General features: G+C 43.0%; 1 protein-coding gene across 1 annotated transcript in view; it reads left to right on the top strand.

Annotated features, from left to right (window-relative positions):
* Positions 1–26,926, top strand: part of adora2b (adenosine A2b receptor) — a 38,405-nt gene extending 11,479 nt beyond the window's left edge. The window contains exon 2 of the mRNA XM_012957526.3: positions 25,893–26,926. Within this exon, the coding sequence (XP_012812980.1) occupies positions 25,893–26,580 (688 nt within the window). The 3' untranslated portion in view covers positions 26,581–26,926. The remainder of the gene's footprint in view (positions 1–25,892) is intronic.
* The last annotated feature ends 917 nt before the right edge of the window (positions 26,927–27,843 follow it).

Raw genomic sequence — 27,843 nt, 5'->3', positions numbered from 1 at the left:
TTTATCTGGAAATTAACTGAAATCTACTTGGGGTCCCTTTCCTGACTTGCCCACTATGGAGCTCAGACACTCTGCAGAGAGGCTTCTGGTTGTAGAGGCTGTGGGGTCAGTAAGGTGCCTGTCCCAAGCTTTGCACTGTGCGCCCTATTATTGGTATAGGACCTGCCGGTAGCTCTGCGAATCACCTCTCTGTACATGCCCTTAAGGTCTAATTACAACCATATGTATTCTGTCTTATAAAGCAAATATACACGTGCTGTGCTGTGGGTGGATATGATGCATAATTCATTGCTCCTGGGTTTCATTGTTACACATCTCTGCCACAGAAGCGACTTTCCACTTGTGGCTCCCATACGTGCACTCTGCATCCCGTGCTGTCAGTTTACTCTATTTCCCATTCCCTTCAACACAAAATACATAAAGCACTGACTTCTGACTTTTTTGCTGCCTATTCCCCCCTATTTAGGCATAGCCATGTGGCCCCATTGATTTTCACTGCCAACCAATCGCCAATAAGCTGTTGTGTTTGTAAAAAAAGATTTTATGGGACGGCATTTGGGTAAAGGAGGATGAGGGAAATTAGGCAGCAGTTGAATGAGAATGTACCGGTGCCAGGCTCCCTGACCTCCCTTTACTGATGTTGATTCCAGGATCTTGTGAAATACATCATAGCCTCTGGGTGCTTTTTTGCTTGTTACTGAATGCTGAATATATACTCTACATAGAACACATAAAACATTGTAAAAGCCAGAGCTTGGTTTCTGCACACAGACAGTCCGGTTCTGAGGGACTTACACAAGCAGATATCAGTAGCACAATAACTGTGAGTGAGCCACACTAATATATATATCTGCCCTGTGCAGTAAGCACTGAGAACCACTGTTCTGGGTGACTAAATTGTCAGTATTTAAAGAAGTGTTTTCTTTATCATCTGATTAATCATTTACCAAAATAACGATTTTTGTGAGATTTAACCCAACCTGATAATTCAGCTTCATTTCGTAATCTTTGAGAGATTTAGGGAATGTGGAAGCGCTGACACCCACAGTAGGTGGATCTGGAGTCGGTTGTGCATCACATTAGTGTTCAGTACTCACCCCCAGGCAGGCAGCAAGTGAAACCTCTGGCTTTAATGATGATAGTGAGTGGAATTACGCTGTATATCAGATGGGGGTACACATAAATAGATCATATTGCCCCACTATGTACTGAAAGGGGAAAGATGGTTCACTAAATGCTCCTACACTGGGACTCCCTAGAAACAATCTGGCGCGGGTTTGAGAAGATACTTCATGTCCTGGGTTTCAGCTCCATGCAAATATGGATATGTTCCTTCTGTACCAGCATGCTTTGTTGTTTAGCAAATATGGCTGCCTTGGTTGCTGTGAGGCACTTTGAGTTCTAGGAATTGCAGGGGGTGGGAGTATTGCACTTGTATAAAGATCCCCATGTAATGAGTCAGCTATAGTAAAACATAGACCCTCTGGGTGGGTGGGTAGGTAGGTAGGTGGTGCTTCTCTTGCCCTGTAGGAGCTCAGTCTACATATGGAGGCCCATTTATCAACATCCTGACTTTCGACATTTTAGAGGTTTTTGAAACCACAAATAAACTAATTTCCACTAAAACCATGAATGTTTAGTCATTTATTAAAAAATCCAAATATAAAAAGCACAAACAAATTAAAATGTGGAAGGAAAACAAAAAGCCTAGGGCTCACAAACGAAAAAAACCCAAAACCTCTAAAACCACCAATTAAATAAAGAGAAACTTCTATTGACTTCTATGTGATTTCAACAGCTTTTAGATGGCGTCTGATATTACAGGCAGTGTGAGCCTAAATGGTTCTGGTCAGATCATGGCGTTTTAATGATAACAAAGCAGTTGTGTTGGTAAAGTCCCTCCTGAGTGAGTGACGGACACTTTACTGGCTGCCTGTGGGCATTAATGTGCTGCAGTAGGGCTGCCCCTTGCAGGGATATTGCCCCACCGGCTTCTGTGCAGGAGAATCTATGGCAGTGCCATTGTTTAATATTGCACTGAAAGAAATGTACTTTTGCCTCTCACAATATACAGTCCCTCGCTGTTATATTCAATGGCTTTCTTAGCTGAAGGGTGAAACCTGTTAATCATAGATGGCAGATGGGTTTTTTGCCTTCCTCTGGATCAACTAGAAGTTAGGCAGGTTATATATAGGCATTATGGTTGAACTTGATGGACGTATGTCTTTTTTCAACCCAACTTACTATGTTACTATGTACTATGTTACTATTACTTGTTACTATGTTAGGAATAACATTCATGCCACAGTAGGTTTGAGATTAAACCTTTCTCTGCCATAACTACAATTGTACAGGGGGATTATTTAACAGATTGGGATGTAATAGAACTGATCCTTATTTCCTTATTAGAAACACTTTAAAACCCTACAGGAAGGATAATTGGCTCCTGAGAAAACTGTCCTTAGGGTATATGTTGGCATATAGGTTGGCACTCCTGGGTCAGGGGCAGCAGATCCAATGCCTTCTTCCCTCGCCTTGTCTTATGAGAGAAATGGCATCGCTTAGCTTGGGGCAGGGACTGATGCTAATGAGTAACACTCTCTGCCAGCAATGATGTTGGTGCAGTACAAATGAGGGATAATAGGAGTTGGCACTGTGACAGATATGAGTTTACATGGCACACCAAGGTAACTAAATGCTAACTGCAGAGTTTAGAAATTCCCCATTATAAAATATATTTGCACATGTAATTATAGACCATTGCAAAGGCGAAGTCTTTAGAAATAATGACTCTAATAACAAATAGAAGGGTATATTTAGAGCAGAAAATATAATAGCATCTTGGTGATAATATTCTAAGTGTATCATTGAACAACAAAGAGATGTGAGTTTCTCCCCAATGCTCTATAGTGCCAGCTTTAGTCAGTCATTGCATCTAAGAGAGATGGAACTTTTTTTTTTGTGTTGGACCGATATTAAGGTTGGGCTTCAGTCAAAACCAGACATGCACCTCATTTTAACAGTTTTTTTCTAATGCAGCCATATTATTGCATTAAGAGGGACCAACCCTAAGCAGCAAAGGGACTGAATGTGGGTTAGACCCTTACTTTAAGAATGCCCTTAGGGGCTGATATGGCAAAGGGCTAACCAGATGCATTCTGTCTCGCTGATTGGTTGTGGCAGGTTCAAGTACACAGAGAACCCCCACAGGCCCAATAAACTGTCTGTGGCATTAGCCAGAATCTACAGATTGCCAATCTGTGCCTGAAACCCACTCCCGATTGTCACTTCCATTTATCTTTTGTTCCTTCTAAACAGGACAAGCAGTCCTGTTTAGAAGGAAGAGTAAATACAGGCAGACCCAGTGCTATTACACCTGAGAATCTCCTCAGCCCCAATGCAAAGGGTGGGTTGGTGACTCCTTTTTTATGTTGTGTGGTCCATTCTTTAATGGATTCTGGAGTGGAGGAAATTCTTCACTGCGGCCATTTGAATAGTTTTTTCCCTCTGGAGAACTTTTTTCTCTCAGTCAAGCCGTATGCAAAGCAGTCTCTGGGTATTCCTATACAATGATGGAAAGTTCTCTCTCTTTGTTTCCAACGATTGCTTTTTATGACAGTTGCATCTGAGCAACTCAGTGTATCTGTTTAGGGTTATCTGATTAACTGCACAGTAATGCAGCTCTACAGCTCCAAGTGAATCACTAGTTTCATAGATCAATGTGTATTTAATATCAGTAACAATACCCTTTGCAAATCATCTCTCTCTATGCCACGCACTCTCGTGTGCCTTATTAGTGCCCAAAAAGGGACTTCCATGTAGCAGATTAAAACAAAAAGCACATCTGTTGTTGGCACTCGTGCGCTCCCAGCTGGCAGGGAAACACATACAAAAATATAAATGATCCCTGCAATAAAGAAATCATTTTTCATCAAGCCATTGTGTGGCTTAGAGGCATGTTTATCCTCCAGTAAGGGGGATTTGCAGTGTAAGTGGAATATTTGTGGAAATCTGTAGGAAATTAAAGCTTCCTGAATGGCAAACGCTTTTCCCCTAATTGCTATAAGGAATTTCAACTTGAATTTTGCAGCTTAAGAAATAAACATGGTTTGCTGTTGGTTGTTACAGCGCCATACTGCTAGCCACTCTGGGACTATACTCCTAGGATACGCTGGGTGGAACTGATGGAGATCAGTAAAACTGAAGTCTTTTTTAACCCATAATGAAGTTCCAAGCTTTTGACTGTTAGTTTGATTTCCCAGACATGGTGCAGGGGCACCTCACATTGCTGGCAGTGCAATGGGTCCCACAATCCTTTGTGTTGGATTTCCCATAGCAGCCATCAGAGCACTGTGTTGTGCTGGCCACATAATGTGCAATAGCCTGTTGGCCAGTGGGGGGGGGGTCACAATGATGGCCTCTCTGGCTGCTATCTGGGGGCATAGAGTATGTGGTCCTTGATTGATGGGTCAGTATGGCCCTCCCATGAGATCAGATCATTGGCCCAGGGGATAACATATATATATAATGAATATATTAGGGTAAATGATACGGCTTAGGGAGTTTTGTGAAAAAGTATCTAGCAGGTAGATCAGTATGCTATAAATGTAAAGAATGCTAACTCTTCATGCTGATTAGAGAATGCACAGTTCCAGCCCTCAGGGTGGCTAAAAAACCAGGTTGCAGGGCAGTCTGGGTAAATACAAGTAGCCGGCTGCTGTAGAATGAGGAATGGCAGATTTGTTATCAGGCAAGGTAACTTACTCTATGAGGAACCCTAGGAGAAATGAATAGTGTATGTCTGTAGTGTATTTGTGTTTGTGTTTACATAACAACCTATAGGGTCTTGTACCAATATCCTGTTAATAAACCTTATTGCTAAATGGAACCATTTGCTGCCATATTATTTCTTATTAATTATTCATTTTCTTAATGACCCCATCAGGTCAGTTTGATCCATTGATGACATATTGCCCCCAAACAGTGCATTATCCTACCTGGAAAGATTCATATTTGAATCCATAAAGTCATATAATTGTAAAAGCTCTGGCCAATGAAATGCAACAATTATTTGTTTTAAAATTGATGGAATGTTCTATTTCCTAAGTTATTGTGGACTTAGGGCAGCACTACTGGTGCATCAAACAAAACAACAAACATCGTCATCGTCTGTAACTGCCCAGGCCTAATAACCAAACAGGGACATTTGCTGCCATGCTGCTGTTCCTTGTTCCGAGGTACAGAGGGAAAGAGAAGGGCCGTCTTTTTTAGCTAGAGGTAGAATCCTGCATTGAAATTCATTTAGCAAAAACACATATAAATATGATATATATATGATATTTAATTTTGAAATTTCACATGGGGCTAGCCATATTCCTCTTCCCAGGGTGCCACAGCCATGTGACCTGTGCTCTGATAAACTTCAGTCACACTTTACTGCTGCGCTGCAAGTTGGAGTGATATCGCCCCCCCCCAGCAGCCGATCAGCAGAACAATGGGAAGGGAGCAAGATAGCAGCTCCCAGTAGGTATCAGAATAGCACTCAATAGTAAGAAATCTAAGTCTGGCTTGGGACTCATCCAGTTACATGGGAGTAGGAGAAACAATAGGTTACCTGAAAGCAGTTCTAATGTGTAGCGCTGGCTCCTTCTGAAAGCTCAGACTCAGGCACAATGCACTGAGATGGCGCCTACACACCAATATTACAGCTAAAAAATACATTTGTTGGCTTGAGAGTAAAATTTTAAATGGTAGAGTGAATTATTTGCTATGTAAACAGTGTAATTTAGAAATTAAAAGTACCCCATAAAAATCACAATATCCCTTTAAACTGCCATGGCCGCCTTCTACTTAACTGCAACCTCCAGACGGCCATGCCAATCATGCCTTTCTCTTCTGTCTCCCCCTATCTGGTTGCCGGGGCCTGATTTCTAGATTTTCACTGTTTCTGTTATTTTCAGTAACATAAGTCCAACATGGAAACCTCCACCGACCCTAGCAACCAGATGGCAGAACCACGTGCCAAAAAATGAAGACTGGTTACAAATCATCTTAGAACTCTGCTGTCCCCGGTGTTGTAACAATACATTTTTAAGATGAACTGCCACTTTGAGGTAGAAAGGTAGCTGAGGATGGCTATATATAATATCTGTCTCTATAAAGATACCTTACATACAACCTGACCTGTCCGGCCCCTAAGTGGCCACCTTCCTTTTCCCTACAACCTACACAGCTTAAAAGAAGGTAATTTCATTGAAAGAAGCCCAGAAATACAAACGTACTCGAGAGCGCATTATATTTAATGAGGACCTTTCATTTTGTGATGTACTTGGTGCTTTGATTTACTCCCAAACAGACGCCATCAAGCTTTGATCACAATGTATTTAGATGGAATCTGTTCTGTGGCTCAGGCTCAAGGGACTGGGTGGCAGAGGCATTAACGTCAGTCCGTTCCACTTCAGGATATACTTATCTGTCCCTGATCTGTAACAAAGTGATGTGATAGAAATGAAAGGACTCATTGTGATAACATTCCAAGGGTTATGGATCTCATTGGGTTTGTAAAAAGTGTTTAGTTTTATTATTTATATTATATATATATATATAAATTATATTTATATATTTATACTCCATGATACCTGTTTTTCCTCATTGGCAACTATGGCTAAAGGGTTATTTGGAAATGGTGATCTCAGGGAGAAAAGGGACACTCAAATATTCTTGTTAAGGCCTAAAAGTGGCCATACATGGCCGATAATAGCTACTGATTATCGACCCGTGTATGGGACCCTTAGGTGGGCCTGCCTGACCAATATCTGGCCAAACGATGTCTGGCTTATTGGCGTGTTACTGTGCCCTGGCCCCAATGGCCAACATGCTATCAATGTGATACAGTCATTCACCCCTCAGCCTCAAGACCTCAAAGGCCGTGCCAAATGAGTGGATATTTGAGTGTATGGCCAGCTTAAAGGTAGCCATACATGGGCTGATAGCTGCTGAGTCACAAGGTTATCAGGCCGTGTATGGGGCCCTCAGACACATGGGCAGGAGGGTAGTTGTTTTGCTACAGAACATGCAGGAAGCCAGGCAGTAAGCCAAACACTAGTGACCTTATTATGCACTAAGGTAATATGAGCCATTAACCAAATAATGTGAGTGTTTAATTGCTGAGCCTCTTGGAAAGCGCTTTTATACCCCACTATATTCACGCCTATCTAATCCTGAGAGTAAACAGCCCCCAGCAGTGATTATTAGGGTTGATGTTACAACAAAAGAGGTTGGTAGAGTGACAGGTAACTTTGTCTGTACTTAGTGTGTGTCCCAAAACCAAAATTCCTTTCCTTTTGTGTCGTTCCCTTTTGCCGGATGCCATAATCAATTCTAAGTCCATTGAATTGTTCCCTTTCTTCCCACAAATTGTGCTTTCCTGTCCGCTGCTTATATAGCTTTAACATTACCTCCCCCGTTAGCCATAGGCCGACCCTATTGGAACCAAAAGCTTCCAGAAATTGTTATACAAGAAACACCTGTCTGCCCTGATTGTAATGTAACATTCCTGATGCCATAGCTCACGTTCACTTTCTTATTCCGCCATGTCTTTGCCTTCTAATGCAGGGAGCTGGGGGCATAAGGAACATTTTCACTGAAGTTCCACCTTCCCTACTGACCAACTCTCTGATCACTTACTCCCGCACCCTACACCAAAAGACATTGAAATCCCAGTCAGAAGAGAAATCTTCTTCCTGGCACTCCTCCCCCAGGCGGCAGGGGATATCTACCTGAATCCAGGAGCCCTACAGTCCCACTCCTACCGGCAACTTATCCACTGATTATCTTCTGCTCCTAGACCTGCCCCTCACCTGCAAACAAACCATCAAATACTCAAAACATACACAAGCCTACACATTTTCCCAGAGCTGGGCCAAGTAGAATTGCTGCCCAGACTCCCTGGATTTCCCAGGAGTTACCCCTTTTAGACACCCAGCCTCCCATCACTATACCCAGAAAAGTTTCTTCAAAAAAGATTAGATCTGTAAGTAGTGCTGCGAGCCCCAGAAAGCCTGTCAGGCCCCCTCGCTCACTGCCCTGCTTATCTCCCATCGCGTACATTCCCTGTCAGCACGCTTTGCCCAGTGCTGATAAACAGGCCAGCCGTACCCATCCTTTGGGATTCCATTTCCCATCCCATTAGACACTCCCAGAACCTTCCGGCCTCCGAACAATCACTTAAAACCCATCTTTTCATCAAGCTTATGATCTAATTCCTTAACAACCGTACCACCCCGGTATATTCTCTTTCTGTTGTGCATTAATTAGATGTCTGACTTTTATTGTACTATTCTTGTTATAATGCCAGTGTATGCCCAAATGTGTGTGTGTAATTCTAATCTTAATAAATTAAATGTTAGCATTCCTGTGTTCCTTTAAAGGTACAGCTACCTTTTTACATAAAATTGTGTGTGAGCACCACAGTTTGTTTTTGTGTGCTGGCCTCAAAATTTCTGTGCTCGTGCTCCCCTAGGTACCAGAGCGCTGCAGCACCAGTGACATCATCACGAAATATGCTGCGCCTCACAGGTACCCCCTACCTCCCTCCCCCCCACCCACCAACAGATTTAATCGGAAAGGATAATAAAAATTTTTTAAAAATTGGAATTATTTAATTAAAATGGAGCCTATGGGAGGTGGCCTTCCAGTATTCCGAGCGTTCTGGATAACAGGTTTGCAGATAATGGATCCCATACCTGTATTCAAAAGCTGCAAGTCTTGCAAACATAATGGTAAAAAAGTTCTGTGTGATGACACCTGGGGGTATTATGCTTACAAGCATATTTCAGCTGGCAGAGAAGTTTCCCAAACCACCCCTGCTGCCTCCCATTGACTGCAAAAGGCTCACAGACAACAGGGCTGCTGCTTCTCACTCAGCAAATAGTCTCATGTGTATTTGTCTGGGAACTCCCAGTATTGGCTCTTGTAGCTTCACCACTGACTGAAGTATGTTTGTGGGGAAAGGGCCCAGTGTGCCTTCAGCCCAATATATAAATAAGCTATTGAGCAGCCACAGGGGCTGTCACTCAAGTGCCTCTAGGGCTGTAGGGCACCCAGTGTATAGCAGATAACCTATAATGTGTATAAAATACGTTATTCATGTCTACAAAGCTAAAGTACGGAACCTTTCCCATATAAAAGAGGATGATTGCTACCAAAAAATATTTTATTTATGGACGCTGAGCAGACAAGTATAATCATTTAAGTGTTTTCACTTTCTAGTGTTAATGGTCCTTTCATTTGCACCTTAGTGGGAACAGTTTTTAATATATGGCCAGTGCTCCATATACATGCAGTAAGGCGTAAGGTAGGAGGGGGGCATCCACCGGTGAAACAGCTGCTTCCCAGAATTTATTGGCACCTCTATAAATGAGTCACGGCACTGCTAAAATGAGGGTGTAATGCAAGGGCTAGAGGGACAGACAGTTGTACTCAACTTTACGGCATTGCTGCAAGGAAGCTGATGGCTCACTAGACTTTAAATGTGAGAACGGCAGATGAAAGCTTCAGTGTAAGTTGTTGGTATGCCGCTGATCCTGCACCAGAAATTCAAGTTCAAGTTGAAAGTGCTAACATTGATACAAAAGGGTACTGGCAACTATACATGCGCTTTAACTCCTTGTGGTGATTCCCATGCTCTCATGAACTTGCACCCAAGGCAAGTTTTGTACTTAAAGAGAATAATACATGTTATAAAGACACTACTAGTGCTGAGAAATCCTTACTGCTTTCTGCTGGTACAGTTCTAACCTAATCCATCGCTAACCCATTCGCAGCTTCATGGAGCAGCCATTGTTACATATACCCTGTTTTTTCAGACTTTTAAGGTTAAAGCCTCCCTTTGTGGTACGACTGGGGAGTCCAGAATATCAGGGAGAATAAATAAGCATTCTGTCCTACCATATCTGGCCCTCAGACTGGACCACCCCACGCACAACCCTGGGTACCCTAATTATGGAGAGGGCAACAGTGCAATGTCTCTTCTTCTCAAGTTTATATAACATTCTATTGTGGATTGCACTCTGTAAAGTCCCTGCTCTGTGATGTTCCAAGGATGCCTTGGGGCGGCTCATTGTGTTCATAATGTTACCATTGATTTGCAGAATAATAATTGAACTCGATAAACATCTTTTATGTTGCAGGAAGCCCTCAGCTCACTGGGCTGAATTAAAGGGCGTCCATGTTGTACATGAGCTGGCACACAATACGTCTCTGTTTAATTTGCTGCCCAATTGTCTTAAATACGATAACAATAACAACAGTGTACATTGCTTTGTCGATACAGATCATCCTTAGTCCCTTCATGATTAGTCTCGGGGGATATTAACGAGCCGGCTAATCAATTCCTGCCTTGCTGGAGAGAGAAGGATTGCTGTAATGAGCAGTCAGGGCTTGGGCAGCCTTGAGCTGTTTTCTCTTGATCCCAAGGGCGGGGGCCTCCACTCTGTTCTTACATTTTGCACCCACTTTATAATGGGGATTATTAATCTCCCCCCCCCGGTCCCAGCAGTTGGGGTGATAAAAGGGCATTTTAGCATGGCAGATAACAATGCCTCAAAATTACTGTGGCATTTGTCCTACTTGCCTGTGACAGTGTAGCAAGCTAGCAGCTTTGTGCTCCATTGCCTTTGGCATGGAAGTGATTAAAATAAGCTACACAGCCCTAATTAAATAAGTACAAAAACATTCAACTTAATTGTTAAAAAGGGCAGTTTTGTAACTCAATCATCTCCCCATTCAAACACGAGGCACTTTATTTTTATGGGCTGAAGAGTATACTTTGTACAGGAGAAAAGAGTGGCCACCAAAGGCAAACCAGGAAGAAGAGCAAAATTATTATTTTATTATTATTTAAAAATGATGAAAAAAATAATTCAAGTGTGAAGGCTTATAAATGATTGGAATACCTGCCAGCTTCCCGATTGGTGCAGCTGTAATTTGTGGGCTTCAGGCCTGGGCAACCCAGCAGCTTTGGGTGCACTTTCTCCTGTAGCTGTGCAGAGACAGAACTTGTGCTACTCGGGTGGGTAGGGGGTCAGTCGGCACCATCTCATAGTAGATGAAAAGACAAGGTTCAAAGTGATAAAGTGATAGGCTGAACCTTCCAGTTACTTATTCTGCAGTCACTGCTTGTCTGATAGATGACCGGCTTGGGTCATAGGCCAACAATGTCCATCAGCACTCCAGCATTCTGTGATTGGCAGGCAAGTGTTGCATTGGCTCCAGCCCTAGGTAATGTCTAAGCTGAGAGAGAGCAAGATGTGGAGTCTGATTATAAAAATCAATAACAGATAAGAAAGGAAGTACAGGTATGGGATCCATTATCTGGAAACCTGTTATCCAGAAAGTTCTGAATAACATAGACTCCATTTTAAATATCAAATCATTCAGATTTCCTTTTTCTCTGTAATAATAAAACAGTACCTTGTACTTGTTTCCAACTAAGATATAATTAATCCTTATTGGAGGCAAAACAATCCTGTTGGGTTTAATTAGGTTTAAATTATTTTTTAGTAAACATAAGAGATGGAGATCCAAATTACAGGAAGACCCCTTATCCGGAAAACCACAGATCCAGAGCATTCTGAATAAAGGGTCCTATGCCTGTATATAAAATATGTATGTATGTATGTATATCTTTATTTATAAAGCGCTACTTATGTACGCAGCGCTGTACAGTAGAATTCATTAATACAAACAGGGGGTTAAAGATAATAATAGATAAATACAAAGTATAACAATAAATACAGATAAATACAGCTGCAATAAGTTAACAGTCGAGGACACAAGAGGAAGGAGGTCCCTGCCCCGTAGAGCTTACAATAAATATTCATTATTAGGGATGCACCGGTTTTAACCTTTTTTCCTTTTGTAAATACTCCCTGTTGGCCTCCGCTCTCCTTAATAAACTGTACCTTCATGCATTCATAGATTTTAGTACTTTGCTTAAAAAATAAGCCATTATAGAACCATTATAAAATGTACATTAAGAACTCCAGATGAGGTACTACGGGATCAATTGATTTGCCTTTATTGCTTAGGCTGAACATGTGATTTAATGCAGGATGCTTTAAAAGGGTTTTCCGACCAATTTGACCCATAATATTTAACGTGTTTACGTTAGCCAGCCATAAATCCTGGAGACAGACCGGGCAGGTTATTTAGTTCATGGCGTATAATAAAGGCAACATATCCCATGACACCGAGTTTAAAGGTCTTCCACTGCTATGGTTTTGTGGGACACAGAATCTGGCGCCGCTTCTTTTGTCACACTGAATGCCCAGTGTAGAATTCCTTCCTTAGCTATGTGCAACCTTGGCATAGCCTCTGGATACAGGATTAGATCTGGCTTAGCTCTCCTAGGGCTGTGACCTTCAGCTTGTAGGACAGAGGTTAACTATCCGAGATCCGGAATGAGTTGTGGAAGGCATTGATCTTTGTAATCTTTTTTCCAGAGCAATTTACATTAGGAGACCAGTCTTACTGCTTGGGTGAGCCTTCTAGCTTAGGTTGGCTTAACATATAGTGGGGTGTATGTGGGATCTCATCAACCTCAGATCACATTGGCACTAAAGGACATAGCTACAGGGGTAATAATGATGGGGCACTATGGCTCCAAATAAATATACATTTTACAAGAGGAGGAAGCTTTAGTATGATGAGGCCATTCCACAATTTACTACCTTAAAAAAAGAACTTTGGGTACAGAGAGAGGGATCTTCACAAAACGTTGAATTGGTGCCTATGGGCTTATGGTGGCACGTGCTTTGGTCTCTGTTGTTGTGTGCAAGTTCCATTCTGGTTGTGTGCCCATTGTACTGCCCTGCTTGGCTAATAAGTAATAAAAGTTAGACAGCTTTGGCATTCTATCCAACTGAGAATAAAATAATTTGCTGAAAGTATCCACTGTGTGGGATTTGCCAGTTTATATATCAGAACCCACAGAAATCAATGTAACTAGATTAGATCAAATGAAAACTCCGGCCTTCCTCAGTTTTTGTGAACTATGCCAGTAAGCTGGGTACCATGATGGACTCGCTAGAAGAGAACAAGCTCCAAGCTTAATTCAAGTCTTTAGAGGAGAGAATATTTGTGAGAGGTTAAATGAAAATAGTTTCAGTGACACAGTGTAAATATATAACAGACTGGCAGAAGTAGGCCTTGGCTCTAATCTTAGCCACTACTCCGCCTGCTGTTATGGGTGAGGCTATTTACAGTATGTCACAGAGAGCATCTCATTAATAGCAACACACGGCCCAGCGGCCTATTTATAGAAGGAGAACATGATAGGGTATCTTTTCCCGGCTCATTAAACACTTCTGTATTGGTTGATCTGGCTTGGCCTTCATGCCTCAGTGTGCAGCTTGGACATGCTCGGGGCACTCACTTCTCTCTCATATTCCACCCCACCTATTTCTGACTACAGGCGACAGTAAGTTTGGGTAAATATTAGCACCCATTGTGTTCCCTCCATGCCAACGTGGGTCAGTAATAACAGGGCACATGATCAAACAGTAAAATATATATAAAAAAATAATGCTTGAAAAGGTAAAACAAAACGTTAAGGTTCTATAGCATATGCTGTATCAGTAGATATAAGCGCTAGCAACCCCTAATTCATAACTTCATGCACATGAAAATCAACCCCTGGTACATACAGTGCAGAAGACAGATTGGGTTGTGCCACTTAGAGGCCTGGGCGCAACTGCATATACAAGTGCCATGGCCTCTATGTAACAAATAACATCTGGTGGAACTTTGGCAAATCAAGGTCAGTCCGTGCAGTTTGGTGCCATCCATCTGTGTCTGTATTGCACAACAATCTGGCCAATCACATGGATACCATGTACTTCAGCCTATTTGTCCAGCTTTAGATTGCCGCTTTATAGGTCCCTGGTAAGGCCTCACCTTGAGTATGCAGTGCAGTTTTTGGCTCCAGTCCTTAAGAAGGATATTAATGAGCTGGAGAGAGTGCAGAGACTGCAACTAAACTGGTAAAGGGGATGGAAGATTTAAACTATGAGGTGAGACTGTCGAGGTTGAGGTTGTTTTCTCTGGAAAAGAGGCGCTTGCGAGGGGACATGATTACTCTGTACAAGTACATTAGAGGGGATTTTAGGCAGATGGGGGATGTTCTTTTTTCCCATAAAAACAATCAGCGCACCAGAGGCCCCCCCTTTAGATTAGAGGAACGGAGCTTCCATTTGAAGCAGCGTAGGTGGTTTTTCACGGTGAGGGCAGTGAGGTTGGGGAATGCCCTTCCTAGTGATGTGGTAATGGCAGATTCTGTTAATGCCTTTAAGAGGGGCCTGGATGAGTTCTTGATCAATCAGAATATCCAAGGCTATTGTGATACTAATATCTACAGTTAGTATTACTGGTTGTATTATATAGTTTATGTATGTGAGTGTATAGATTGGTTAGTATAGGTTGTGTGCTGGGTTTACTCGGATGGGTTGAACTTGATGGACAATGGTCTTTTTTCAACCCTATGTAACTATGTAACTATGTCACCCAACACCCAACTCTTAGACTATCCTATGGGTTCTACTTCTACTTCCATCATGGTACCTGTGCTACATGCCGTTTCTTTGGCCCATTTTCACATGTAACTCTTTACCCTGCTGCTAATGCAATATCCACATTTCTGGGGAATATTCTCACAATTTTCAGGCCTGTGTTTAAAGGTTGTCTTGTTTGAAAGATCCCTTCCTCTGTGCTAATGTGCCACGGGACTTATTGATTAGATGGTGCCAAAAGGGTAAAACAATCATTTTCCAACATATGTAGGATCTTGACAAACTGATAAATGTAGCAGATTCCATTGGGATAATTATGCCCAAACTCCTCTAGGAAAGAAAGAATAATGGTGTCAGGTTGTACACTGCTGAAACTCTGCTATTGCTGAGCTGTCATTTATAGCATAATATCATAGTTGTTTGCTACCAGATAATTCTGAGAGTTACAGTTGAACATCAGGTGGGGACATGGCAGGCTAGATGCTTGCGTAAACTCACCTGTTGAGTCCAGACTCACAACATTCTCCTGATGGGGACACAACACAGACACACAGGAGGCCAATTGAGTGATGTCTGTCATCCATAGCACACTTTCCTAAAATAGAACAATCCGCCTTTGTACCTACAAGATGAGTAAGAGATATGGATATTAGCACAGTCTATCTTCTGCTCTGGTGATCCGAAGCAACCAGCCCCTTCAGGTTCCTATTCCGGAAAATGAAGAATGAAATTCTAGGCAAAAGGCAGTGGCTCTGGACATCTTAAATGGTAAAGTCATTGCTTTTTAAAGTCAGTCTGCAATTTGTCATGCTAATATATACACCAGGCATCAGGTTTACTGGAGTTTCTCTACTGTGGCAGAGCAGTATGGCAACTCCTACACATACTATTCTGTACTGTAAATACAGCATGTGCAGAGGGTTGGATGTTTTGGGAAATCTTGGATTTATATTTTTTATTGAACCCCTTCCTTAGCAACACAGATTTTCCATTTATTTGAATGAAATACAGAAATGTAGTGTCTGTAGATCTGGCGCTTGGTGACATCCTTGTGTTGGCATGGAAAGAGTTAAAGCACATGAGACCCGGAGATAAGGGGGCCTTGGTTAGATGAAAGTTGCCTACACTAGACCTAGCTTATTTGCCCATGTGTGGGGCCTTTCCAACTGCTTGCCTGACCAATATCTGGACAGGAATTTACCAAAGCATACCAGTGCATTGATGCACTCCTCGCCCTGTGGGTCTCCATAGGCTTCTGGTGGGCAAATAATTCAGCCTGATTTGGCCCAGCATGTGGATAAACTAATGGGGCAAATATCTGCTCCCTTGGCCACCTTGGATCAGTACATAAATATGTTTGGGTCTGAGCATGTGTACAGAACCTGCCAGCTGTTCCTATATCTTGGTACTTGGCAGTGGAAAGAGTTAAAGAGACTTGGTGTAGAGAATTTCACAGAGGATTCTCAAGTGAAGCTCTTGACTATGGAAATGTAATGTAGACATCTGCCTTAGCATTCGCCGGCACGGCCCTTCCATTCTGACCCTCTGGGGAGCGTAGAGAGCACATCTTGTGTAAATAGCAGCGCAAAACAGCAGCCGAGTACCCTTAGCCGTGAGAGTACCCTTATAGCCGTGAGAGTACCCTTAGCCGTGAGAGTACCCTTATAGCCGTGAGAGTACCCTTAGCCGTGAGAGTACCCTTATAGCCATGAGAGTACCCTTATAGCCGTGAGAGTACCCTTAGCCGTGCTAGTACATGGGCCAAGTGGATTGCCGGGGATCTCAAACACATTCCGGCTTATGCCAACAGGACCTGAGCATTGCTTTCTCAGCCAGAAATCCAAGCTGCATTGTCGCTGGTTCTGCTGAAAGCCCAGTTGGTACATGAACAGCCGAGGCCATTTATTTCACATATTTCTGATTTCTGAAGCTTCACATATATCACATATAATCTAGAAGATTTATTATTGTTCAGATGGGAGAGACTATAGCACCTCTGCCGCCCAGCGCTGCACATATAACAACATTCTCTTATCTTGCAGAATTCTACTTATTATCCAGCCCATAGACTTGTAAGGGCCTGATGGCTGCCCCAGAGATAATGGGTTTTCAAGATAAAAAAAAAGCCCCCCCAGCCTTTTCCTGACAGACAAATCATTTCTATAGGTCGAAAGAGGCAGAGAGATAAAGCACCTCCAGCTCTGATTTCTGCTTCAAAACAAACAACTGGTGCATTTACTGGGATAACGTTTGATTGGACAATAGCAACAGACATCTTACTTCACTTACTTCTTCAGTACAGTAGGTCTTTTCATCTGCCCGTGTATGGGCACCACTGGCGGGCCGAGCAATTCGGCAGCTTATCTGCCCGTGTATGGGCACCACTGGCGGGCCGAGCAATTCAGCAGCTTATCTGCCCGTGTATGGGCACCACTGACGGGCCGAGCAATTCGGCAGCTTATCTGCCCGTGTATGGGCACCACTGGCGGGCCGAGCAATTCGGCAGCTTATCTGCCCGTGTATGGGCACCACTGGCGGGCCGAGCAATTCGGCAGCTTATCTGCCCGTGTATGGGCACCACTGACGGGCCGAGCAATTCGGCAGCTTATCTGCCTGTGTATGGGCACCACTTTCAGCCTCCCAGACCAACATCTGGCCTGAAATCGGGCAGGTTTGATTTTTCTGTCGGATCGGGACCGCATTGACTCGTTGATAAGGTCCCCAAACTGATAGCGTCTGTGCCCGCTGTTTTAATGCGATCGTTTGGCTTAGCAGTGCTTTATTCATAGAGTGAGGCACGCAGACACTTTTGGGCCCCTACTTATATAACACAGGGATCCTGTATAACCTGTGCACACCATGCACCCACTACCCTTGGCCCTACATTCACAAACTGGCATATAGACAGGTAATAACCTGCACTGGAAACAGTGGTGATCGCATGCACCGCGCATGCCCATTGGCTGTTTGGCAGGAATGGAAGCTTCCTCTGTAACGCCCATCTGAGCTAAATACTGTGTATTGGCCCCTTAGTATCTCTTTAAGGACTAATATTATTGCTTCTCCTGTGTACTTAGCAACAGGTCTGGTATGGCCCTTCACATGTTTAATGTCTGTACTCAGCCAGCATATAGAGATGACAGATAGAGGCTGCTTGATGGCAGTCAGTCTGTGTACACAGTGGTGATATTGCTTCCACTTTAATCCTGTGTCAAACATTACACACATACTGAAGTGGCTCAACAACACAGATAACAATATGATATGGTCTGGATTTAGTAAACTGCCTGAAAATACACTTAAAACCAGCAGCAGAGCTTAAAAAAAACCAAAAAAAAAAACAGATTGCAAAAAATGATGCCAAACAATTCCTTGCAGAGCTTGTGGTCTCCCGGGCTTGCCCACTATACTGAGCCTCCTGTATCCAAAGTGAGGCCAATCATGGAAACCATTAGGTTGTTAGGAATAAAGGTTTAAATCAGTACTAAAAGAGATTATACCCACTAATTACTGTCAGTGCTCTTCTGAGCACTTTTGCATATTGCATTATTTCTTGCAAGTGAGTGGGTGGGGTTTGCTTGGATTGTGGGCCGGCTTTCAGCATAATAGGGTCTGACTGGGTGGGGTGTGGTTATGAGTGCCTGAGACTTTTTTTTTACTGGAGGTCTATTTTACTCGTGTCTTCCTCCTATATGACCAATGGGTTAGGGCAGTGGCACAAGGGGAGATTAGTCGTCCCGCAATAAATCTTTGTTACCGTGGGCGAATAATCTCCCCGCAGTGCCAACCCACTGGCATGACATATGTGTCGCTTCAGTTTCCCAAAGTCGCCCGAAGTTTCCTTGAGAGGCATCGGTAACGAAGATTTATTGCGGACGACTAATCTCCACGTGTGCCACTGCCCCTAACTACTGGGTACTCCTTGGGGGGGAGAAGGGCCCACACATGACTGCATGAGCTGTAGTGCGTAGGCTGGCTCTCTTTAGCTGTAGTGCGTAGGCTGGCTCTCTTTAGCTGTAGTGCGTAGGCTGGCTCTCTTTAGCTGTAGTGCGTAGGCTGGCTCTTTTTAGCTGTAGTGCATAGGCTGGCTCTCTTTAGCTGTAGTGCATAGGCTGGCTCTCTTTAGCTGTAGTGCGTAGGCTGGCTCTCTTTAGCTGTAGTGCGTAGGCTGGCTCTTTTTAGCTGTAGTGCATAGGCTGGCTCTCTTTAGCTGTAGTGCGTAGGCTGGCTCTCTTTAGCTGTAGTGCGTAGGCTGGCTCTCTTTAGCTGTAGTGCGTAGGCTGGCTCTCTTTAGCTGTAGTGCATAGGCTGGCTCTCTTTAGCTGTAGTGCATAGGCTGGCTCTCTTTAGCTGTAGTGCATAGGCTGGCTCTCTTTAGCTGTAGTGCATAGGCTGGCTCTCTTTAGCTGTAGTGCATAGGCTGGCTCTCTTTAGCTGTAGTGCATAGGCTGGCTCTCTTTAGCTGTAGTGCGTAGGCTGGCTCTCTTTAGCTGTAGTGCATAGGCTGGCTCTCTTTAGCTGTAGTGCGTAGGCTGGCTCTCTTTAGCTGTAGTGCGTAGGCTGGCTCTCTTTAGCTGTAGTGCGTAGGCTGGCTCTCTTTAGCTGTAGTGCGTAGGCTGGCTCTCTTTAGCTGTAGTGCATAGGCTGGCTCTCTTTAGCTGTAGTGCGTAGGCTGGCTCTCTTTAGCTGTAGTGCTGTACACTGGCTGCCTTCACCAGCTGGAGGGCTGCAGATGCTTTTAGACATCAGTATGTTATAGACTGCCGGTCCCAGTGCTGCTGCAATTGCCAGAGATTACCTACATGCAACAGCTGCAGTGCCACATATTGTCTGTGTGCAATAGCAATCCTGCATGAAATCTGATGCTGCCAAATGATTGTATTTTTAGTGCAGGCAATATGTTTTATCTAATTATCTCGCCTCATTTCATCAAATAACCAGCAGGCATTTTTAGCTCTGATTATCAGAAGAATTTGGACTTTCCCATAACATGAGAGAGGCTGCCAGATGCCCAGCCAGTTGCTTTCTACAATTACATTATGTATTCCCAAAACGTTATCATTGGCCCCTCTGCTTCCAGGCCTGGTGCAATATTTTAAAGGAGAATTTCACAGGGATGTCGTGGGCACCATGAAGCCATCTGGCTGCGCAATAGTCTCGCCCGGCTGCTGCTGCTGCTGCTATAAATCTTTGGGTTTCAGTGCTGAAAACTGGGCATAAATCAGCTCTGATAATTCCTCTGTCAGCAATATTTGTGCTCAGGGAAGCAGAGCGGCTCTCTCCGACTGAGCAGAAATAGAAGCTGCTAAACTTGGCAGGTGTGAGGGCAATGCCAGTTAGTTCCACCCCTACTCACTGCAACAAGAAGCTATTTAGCAGCAGCAGTAGCAGCCCTGGGCACGGGCTTACAGAATCTTTCTTACTCATTCTGCGCACAGTGCCAGGGAAGGTCCATATAAATGGTACCATTCACACATCTGGATAAGTGCAACCAGCTAAATATATACCATGGTAGGCCAGGGATAGCCCTCTAGCCAAAACCTACACCCTTCATTATGAGTATGGTGGCTACAGCAGCCCCTTGCCTACTGCGGGCCTTACAGTCATATAATGCCCTGCTTCCTAATAAACAGCAATATATGGGCAGAAATCTACTCTGCATATAGTTACAGTTATGGGGTCTGTTATACAGCAATCCATCATCTAGAAGCTCTGAAATACAGGGAAGGACGTTTCCTATGGAGTCCTATTTAATTCAGTTTTTTTTCTTACTTCACTGTAATAATAAAACAGGACCCTGTACATGTATGGGACCTGTTATACAGAATGCTTGGAACCTGTGGTTTTCCGGAAAAGGACACAATCTATGGGGATCTCTGGTTGGACGCTGTTGCCAGGCCTGTGCTACAGGACTTAATCTATGGGGATCTCTGGTTGGACGCTGTTGCCAGGCCTGTGCTACAGGACTTAATCTATGGGGATCTCTGGTTGGACGCTGTTGCCTGGCCTGTGCTACAGGACTTAATCTATGGGGATCTCTGGTTGGACGCTGTTGCCAGGCCTGTGCTACAGGACTTAATCTATGGGGATCTCTGGTTGGACGCTGTTGCCAGGCCTGTGCTACAGGACACAATCTATGGGGATCTCTGGTTGGACGCTGTTGCCAGGCCTGTGCTACAGGACACAATCTATGGGGATCTCTGGTTGTACGCTGTTGCCAGGCCTGTGCTACAGGACACAATCTACTGGGATCTCTGGTTGGAGGCTGTTGCCAGGCCTGTGCTACAGGACACAATCTATGGGGATCTCTGGTTGGACGCTGTTGCCAGGCCTGTGCTACAGGACACAATCTACGGGGATCTCTGGTTGGAGGCTGTTGCCAGGCCTGTGCTACAGGACACAATCTACGGGGATCTCTGGTTGGACGCTGTTGCCAGGCCTGTGCTACAGGACACAATCTACGGGGATCTCTGGTTGGACGCTGTTGCCAGGCCTGTGCTACAGGACACAATCTACGGGGATCTCTGGTTGGACGCTGTTGCCAGGCCTGTGCTACAGGACACAATCTACGGGGATCTCTGGTTGGACGCTGTTGCCAGGCCTGTGCTACAGGACACAATCTACGGGGATCTCTGGTTGTACGCTGTTGCCAGGCCTGTGCTACAGGACACAATCTACGGGGATCCCCTGGTTGGACGCTGTTGCCATTTCCCATGCAGTTGTTCTGCCGCCTTCTGTATCACTCGGTTCTCTTGCCAACAAACCGCTGCTGGACTCTGAGTGACGTCTCGCAGGTAATTGCATGAGACACGGCCAAGCCAATTTCTTGCAAGAATTGCCATATATGTACGTACTCGCCAGTAAAAATAGCTTTAATTGACATTTGGGAAGGGATTCAAGAAACCACAGGGACTTATTCTATAGAGATAAACACAAATGAGATTGTGGGAAACGACATGTATTTTAGGGCAGTTAAAATGTATAAATTCAGGAATTTCCTTTTTAATTATTTGTAAATTGTTACAATGTGACATCTTTGCAAATTCCGTAGAAAATGTGTTTTTCTTAAAAATGGCCATAAATCGTGTTACTTCTTATTTAGCCAAAATGAATCAGGTTTTCAACCTACTTTATTTTTATTGGAAAGCTGTGGGCAAGATATTAGTGAGCCCACGGTCTGTGTTTGTGCAACACTTGCTGTTATTTAAACCTTAACAATTTATTGACAGTAAAATATCACACTGCAGACCCCTAGCATTCTCCAAACTGTGATACTCTGACCAATCCCCCCATCCTCTCCCATGCCCCAGATATACCATCACAAACAAGCAACATTAAGCACTAAAATATCAGCAACCAGTCACTATAAGCCCTACTGAGAAACTAATCATAAGGCTCTGGGTAGTGATGAACAAATCTGTCCCGTTTTGCCCAAAAAATTAACTAAAATGCAGTTACTGTGTGCCTTTTTTGACGCATTTAACTTTTTGTGATTTTTTTCCCCCTGTTCCCTATGGAGGGAATCCCTGTTATAAGAACATTAAGCAACAGTATACTCTTAACATCATGTATTTGTTCATGTATCTTCCTAATAAGGTTAAAGGGTAATGGTCGTCTTTTAACCCAGCTCATTGGAGTCCCAAACAGCGGCAAGGGAAGCCCGGCTTAGCTTGCATTATTCCATATACTGGTGGCAGAATAGTCCTATTGGGTTTCTTTAAGGTTTAAATGCTTTTAAGTAGACTTAAGATATGGTGATCCAAATGACAGAATTATGCACTGGAAACCCTTCAGATACCAAGAATTCTGCATAACAGGCCCCATACCTGTACTGAACAGTAGGTTTAAGGAGCCATCAGTTTATTGCTTTGGAACCATAGTTCTAGATTCTTACTGGGAGGAACTAGGGAAGGTGCTGGAAAACCTTGCATCTTTGAACTAATTATATTGTACACAAATCACAGGGATTCAGAAGTATTTGCCCACCAACAGATTTTTCGGGAGATCTGCCAATTCCAGTGTTGCAGCTGGATCGACCCCTTAGCATGAGATACAGAATGCGCGTTGCATTCGTAAATATTCCCCTTGTCTTAAGCGGCTAATCATTGTGTATCATCCTGCTCTAGGGGGGGCAGAATAAGGCAATAACATGACAGTTGTGACCCTTCACATACTTCCATATTGATGAGGGCAATTATTTTCAGTCTTTAAATGGCCTGAAGTGCCTACATGATTGTATTTCCAGAGAACTCAAGTGCCTGATGGCAGCCGAGGGGCTGACCCATGAAAAATTGGATCATTCACACATGAAGGGTAAAGGTCCTTCTGCTGCATGTGAATGAAGGAAGGTACTGTGAGGAACGTCTCAGGTTAGCGCCAATCAATATGTTACACCAAGGGCAGACAATTATAGCTGTAGAGGGAATTTCTATTGATTCCTATGGAAGTTGTGTCATCTCTAAGGACTAAGTTCTAGTAAGAAAAACATCTGGGAGCCCTTCACATTAACTCACAGTTACTACTATATTGAGCGTGGATATTGCTGTTAGGAGACCTGGGAGTTGCCTTCCACATGAGCCAGAATGGTGTAAAACTCATCTCGCTTACGTGTAGCACCATCAGGAAATATTTAGGATAACTTTTGCCTTATTCTGTCATGCTCAAATGCTCTACCGCTATGAATAGGAGAGGCTCATATTTTTATAGAAAATATCTAACCTCATGGTAAGTGGGTATCTCTTTTCCGTCAGCAAGTGCACAGCATTTTCCATTCCAGGCCAGAGAGGTCAGAATATCTATCATAGTAAAGGAAAATTCTGATATCCGCTCCAGTTTCAGACCATTTAATGGTTGCTAAGACTTTGTCACAGGTTGGGAGTTGTGTGGCCTAATGACTGTTGTGTTATGTGCTGTTGGTAGGGAGATAGCTTTGAATGTCCCATAATACTCTTTGGTTATTGGCTGCTTCATTCTAAATTTCAAGCAGCCAATTTATCAAGTATGCTAGCGGTTCTTGCAAATCTGTGAGTACATAGGCGCCCAATCAAGACTTACTTCATGCCCCTTGCCTCATATTTATCACATTGCTTGCTTGCTTTATGGCATTAGGTGTGACAGCCAAGGAGGCCGGGTAGCACTGTTGACTGAAGAGTTTCAAGGCTAGTTTTGCCGTCTTAAGGTGGCCACACACGTGGCGATTTGCGAAAGATCGTACAATCAGCCACAAACCGTTCAGGGCTGAAACGGCAGATAAGGAGGTAGAAACAATAGGATTTCTACCTCCTTCTGCCAATTCAGCTCTGAAGGAAGATTTTGGTCAGGAGCCTTCTATGGCGCCCGATCGGCGAGTCGACAGATATCAGCAGCTTCCTGCTTCCTCGTTTCGTACGATATTCGGTGCGTGTATGGCCAGCTTTAATGGAAAGACTGGTAATGATAAGGTTAGCATTAAAAAGCACAATGCACATACAATATTCAATGGGATGCTATTGCTGGGGCACAATGGTTACAGATATTATCAGAGATCTGTAACAAAGGAAAACCCCTGGCTGATTCCATTTTTACATACTGAAATCAATACTGTGCCATTCATTTGTAATTGTATGTCAGAGAGGGACTGTAAAATAGCTTTGGAAATTCTAGGCAGGAAATTCCCTTGGTAATGACGTTTTGCATTTTTGCTTTTTATTTATTTATTGGAGTAAAAGCTGGAGACAATGAACTCCATTTCCTATTCGGGTGCTGGGTTGTGTGACACACACTGTCGCTATAAGGTATTAATGAGAGAATGGAACATCGGCGGCATGGAAATGATAGGGGCTCAGCTAGAAACTCAGTGGAGTCAGAAATACATTTACACTTTGTTTGAGGCAATGGAACTTATCAATCAAAGGTCAAAATGGATCAGTCATCATCATTTTCAGAAGCCACAGAAGGGGAAAAGACTGGGTATATTGTCGCACATATGTACACTGAAGGCACAAAAATGAAATATATAAAGATATTTTTGTATACTGATTCTTATTTAAAGGAAAACTATATCCCCGGAATGAATACTTAACCAGCAGATCAGCAATTAGATTTGAACAATCACCGGTGATATTTATATCCAGTGTTAGGTCACTGTGTATTGTGTGATCCTATGGGGTTAGCTCTTAATACTTTAAATGGCATTTTCCTATTTAGCATTACCCGGGGTCTCACATATAAGCTGTTTTATACAGTATATTTTTAGAGATATAAAACAAATATAATCAAGTCCAGCCCAAAAATCTGTGCCAACTCACCAAAAGTAGAACGTGGTCCAGGTGCGCCAACCCCAGACCCTCAGTTTGGGGTGCAGGGAAACTATATCCATCAACATCAATAGAAAAGGGCACTCAAAAACCATGTGGGTCACCGTAAAAAATAAGTTAAAAACTATTTACTCTAAGCAACATCTATATTGTTTTATATGATGCTTATGATTAATGCTCTTGGAGCACAAAATGAGTAAGGTGATAGAGGTGTTACTGAATAAAGTAAATTGTTTTAACTAATTATTATTTGCGTGCCCTTTTCTCCTGTTTTGATGTTAATGGGTATTTACTTTTTAATATTAGGGTCACATAACCACCTTTTTGTATCTTGAATGCTGCTAAAAAATGGATTAATTTCCTTGTTCCCTATGGTTCAGTTCACACAAGGGAAAGTATCTGCAACAGTTGGTAGGTGGCTCAGTATTCCTTAACATGTGTTTTATCTACCATTTATCTGCAGTGAACTGTGCTGGTAATTAAGGTTTTTAGGTGTGAAACTCAATGAAAAGAAATGCAAGGAGAACAGAAATAGTGGATAAGGCAAGCCTGGCACATTGCTGGATAATAAAGTCAGATAAAGAGAATGGACAGGTTTTAGGGAGAGTTATGAACTAGCGCAGACAAGGATAGACTAAACACAATGGAGTACAACACACAGTACAGAGATCTGATAACGAAACACAAAGCAGGACTGGCTAATACAGGGAATAGACACAATACAGGCACCAGGAGAATACAGGGAATCGACACAATGCAGGTACGAAGCACAAGGAACTGGATGCAGGAAATAAGCCTTGCTGTACAGGTCCACAAACTAAAATGTGGATCTGATTTTAGGTTATAAAAGCTAACCCCACTAACCAGTTTAAGAAAGGCTACCAGGGAACTGGCAGCAATAAGGTTCTTTGGACATAAGCTGCCTTTGCTAATGTAGGTCTAATCACAGGGGGCAGAACTGTATCATATCTAAATGTGAGGGTTTTCTCCATTGCTCTCTAATTCAACTGTTTTTTTTGTGTGTTTCTAGGTACAAAAGCCTGGTGTCTGGGAAGCGAGCGAGAGCTATTATTGCTGTGTTCTGGATTTTATCATTTGTAATTGGCTTGATACCTCTTATGGGCTGGAACCGATTGGATAAAAACTGTTCTCATGAACCAGGAATGAGCCATAACTGCACTGTTCAATGCTTGTTTGAAAAAGTGGTGACTATGAGCTACATGGTATACTTCAATTTCTTTGGTTTTGTACTTCTCCCTCTCCTGATCATGCTGGGGATCTATATTAAAATCTTCATGGTTGCCCGTAAGCAGCTCAGACAAATAGAACTGAAGTGCGTCGGGTCAGACAGCTCACGGAGTATCCTCCAAAAGGAAGTCAATGCTGCCAAATCACTGGCCATCATTGTTGGTCTGTTTGCCTTCTGCTGGCTTCCCATCCACATTCTAAACTGCATCACACTCTTTATGCCAGATTTCGATAAGACAAAGCCAGAGTGGGTTATGTACACGGCAATTATCCTGTCCCATGCCAACTCTGTTGTCAATCCTATCATATATGCTTATAAAATTAGAGACTTCCGCTACACATTCCGGAAGATTCTTTCAAAGTACATTGTCTGCAGGAAGGACAACTTTTCCAAGTGCCCCAATGGCACTGTTAGCCATAACAGACAACTGCACATCAGCAGTGTAAGTGCTGGAAATGCAATCATGTGATTTCTATTGCTTCGTTCATCATACTAAGTGTGGCCTTCACAGTGAAGATGATGTGTTTTGGGTTTTATGGGCATACCTTACATTTCTTACTGGGACCACTGAGGATCTGACAATGGATCACTTTTGCTGCTGCACTTCTTTTGAGACATTGCCTTGCCAGCAGTTTTGTTGGTGTACAAACAACCTTGGCGCACCGATATTTCCTCTCTCTGGACAAGCTCATTTAGTTCATAACAGCCTTTTAACAATACCTTCTCATGTATATTCAACTCAGGAGATGGAACAAACAGTACAAATGGACCAACATGGCTAAGTTACGAAAACCTTCAATCATGCTGGTTATCAGCCAAAGACATCTGTCATAGTTGTCACAGCAACGCACATAATTACAGAGTTCATTTAAGTTACCTCTACCTTTAATGGCCAGTAATGCTTCTAAGCAGGTTTCTCTTATATGGAAGAACAAATTATAACACTACTACTCTGCTATATATTAACTTAAGTTGATAAAGTGCTAAGAATAGGCCAGAGGGCTTTGCACAGTTGGATGTGTTTGACTTCTCTCACTTTAATGAAACTCTTGACTGTCCAATTGCTATTTTTGTAGTTGTGATAAAGATTGATTTGAGAGCCAGTAGACCAGGTTGTATATCTCTCATACTAGTCATGCCAAGGTTGTGCTAATTCAGAAGAACGCCATGTGAAAGGCATGACATGGAACATACCAAATAGTAAAGGGACAGTGGTAGTGGCCAGAGCCAGTGGAAGAGGGTGATGAGTATCTCAGTCTCAAACGAGCGAAGATGGGCTCCTGGCAATAAAATGACCTTAATTAAAGTACACAGTACATATTACATTCTGTATTAATTGATAGCTGTTTTTAGCCCTTACATGAGGAATGTCTAACTTTATCAACAGATGGAGGGCTGTAGGTTGAACAATCATGTTATTATGTTGAGACTCCCTCTTGTGCAACTCTGACCTTTAGAAAACTTGCTGGATTGAAAAAAAAAGTCTAGTAACTGATGCCAACCAATAGGATGTTTGCTTGTTAAATGTTATATGCTGATTGGTTACTAGACTAGCAAGAGTTGCACATTTTATTGCATTACTCCCTAAGAGTTATTACTGTGAGTGAAGTTGTACACACATTATGTGTATATTGTATGTGTTTGTTCTACATGTAAAGGGAAATTATTGTGTGCCTTTTAAACATTGCATGGGATGATTCAGTAGGAAATCTGTTGGGGTTTTAATCTGTGA

The sequence above is a fragment of the Xenopus tropicalis genome, chromosome 2 (assembly GCF_000004195.4).
Source record: "Xenopus tropicalis strain Nigerian chromosome 2, UCB_Xtro_10.0, whole genome shotgun sequence".
NCBI lineage: Eukaryota > Metazoa > Chordata > Amphibia > Anura > Pipidae > Xenopus > Xenopus tropicalis.
The sequence above is the reverse complement of the archived record's forward strand: the minus strand, read 5'-3'. Positions and strand labels throughout refer to the sequence as shown.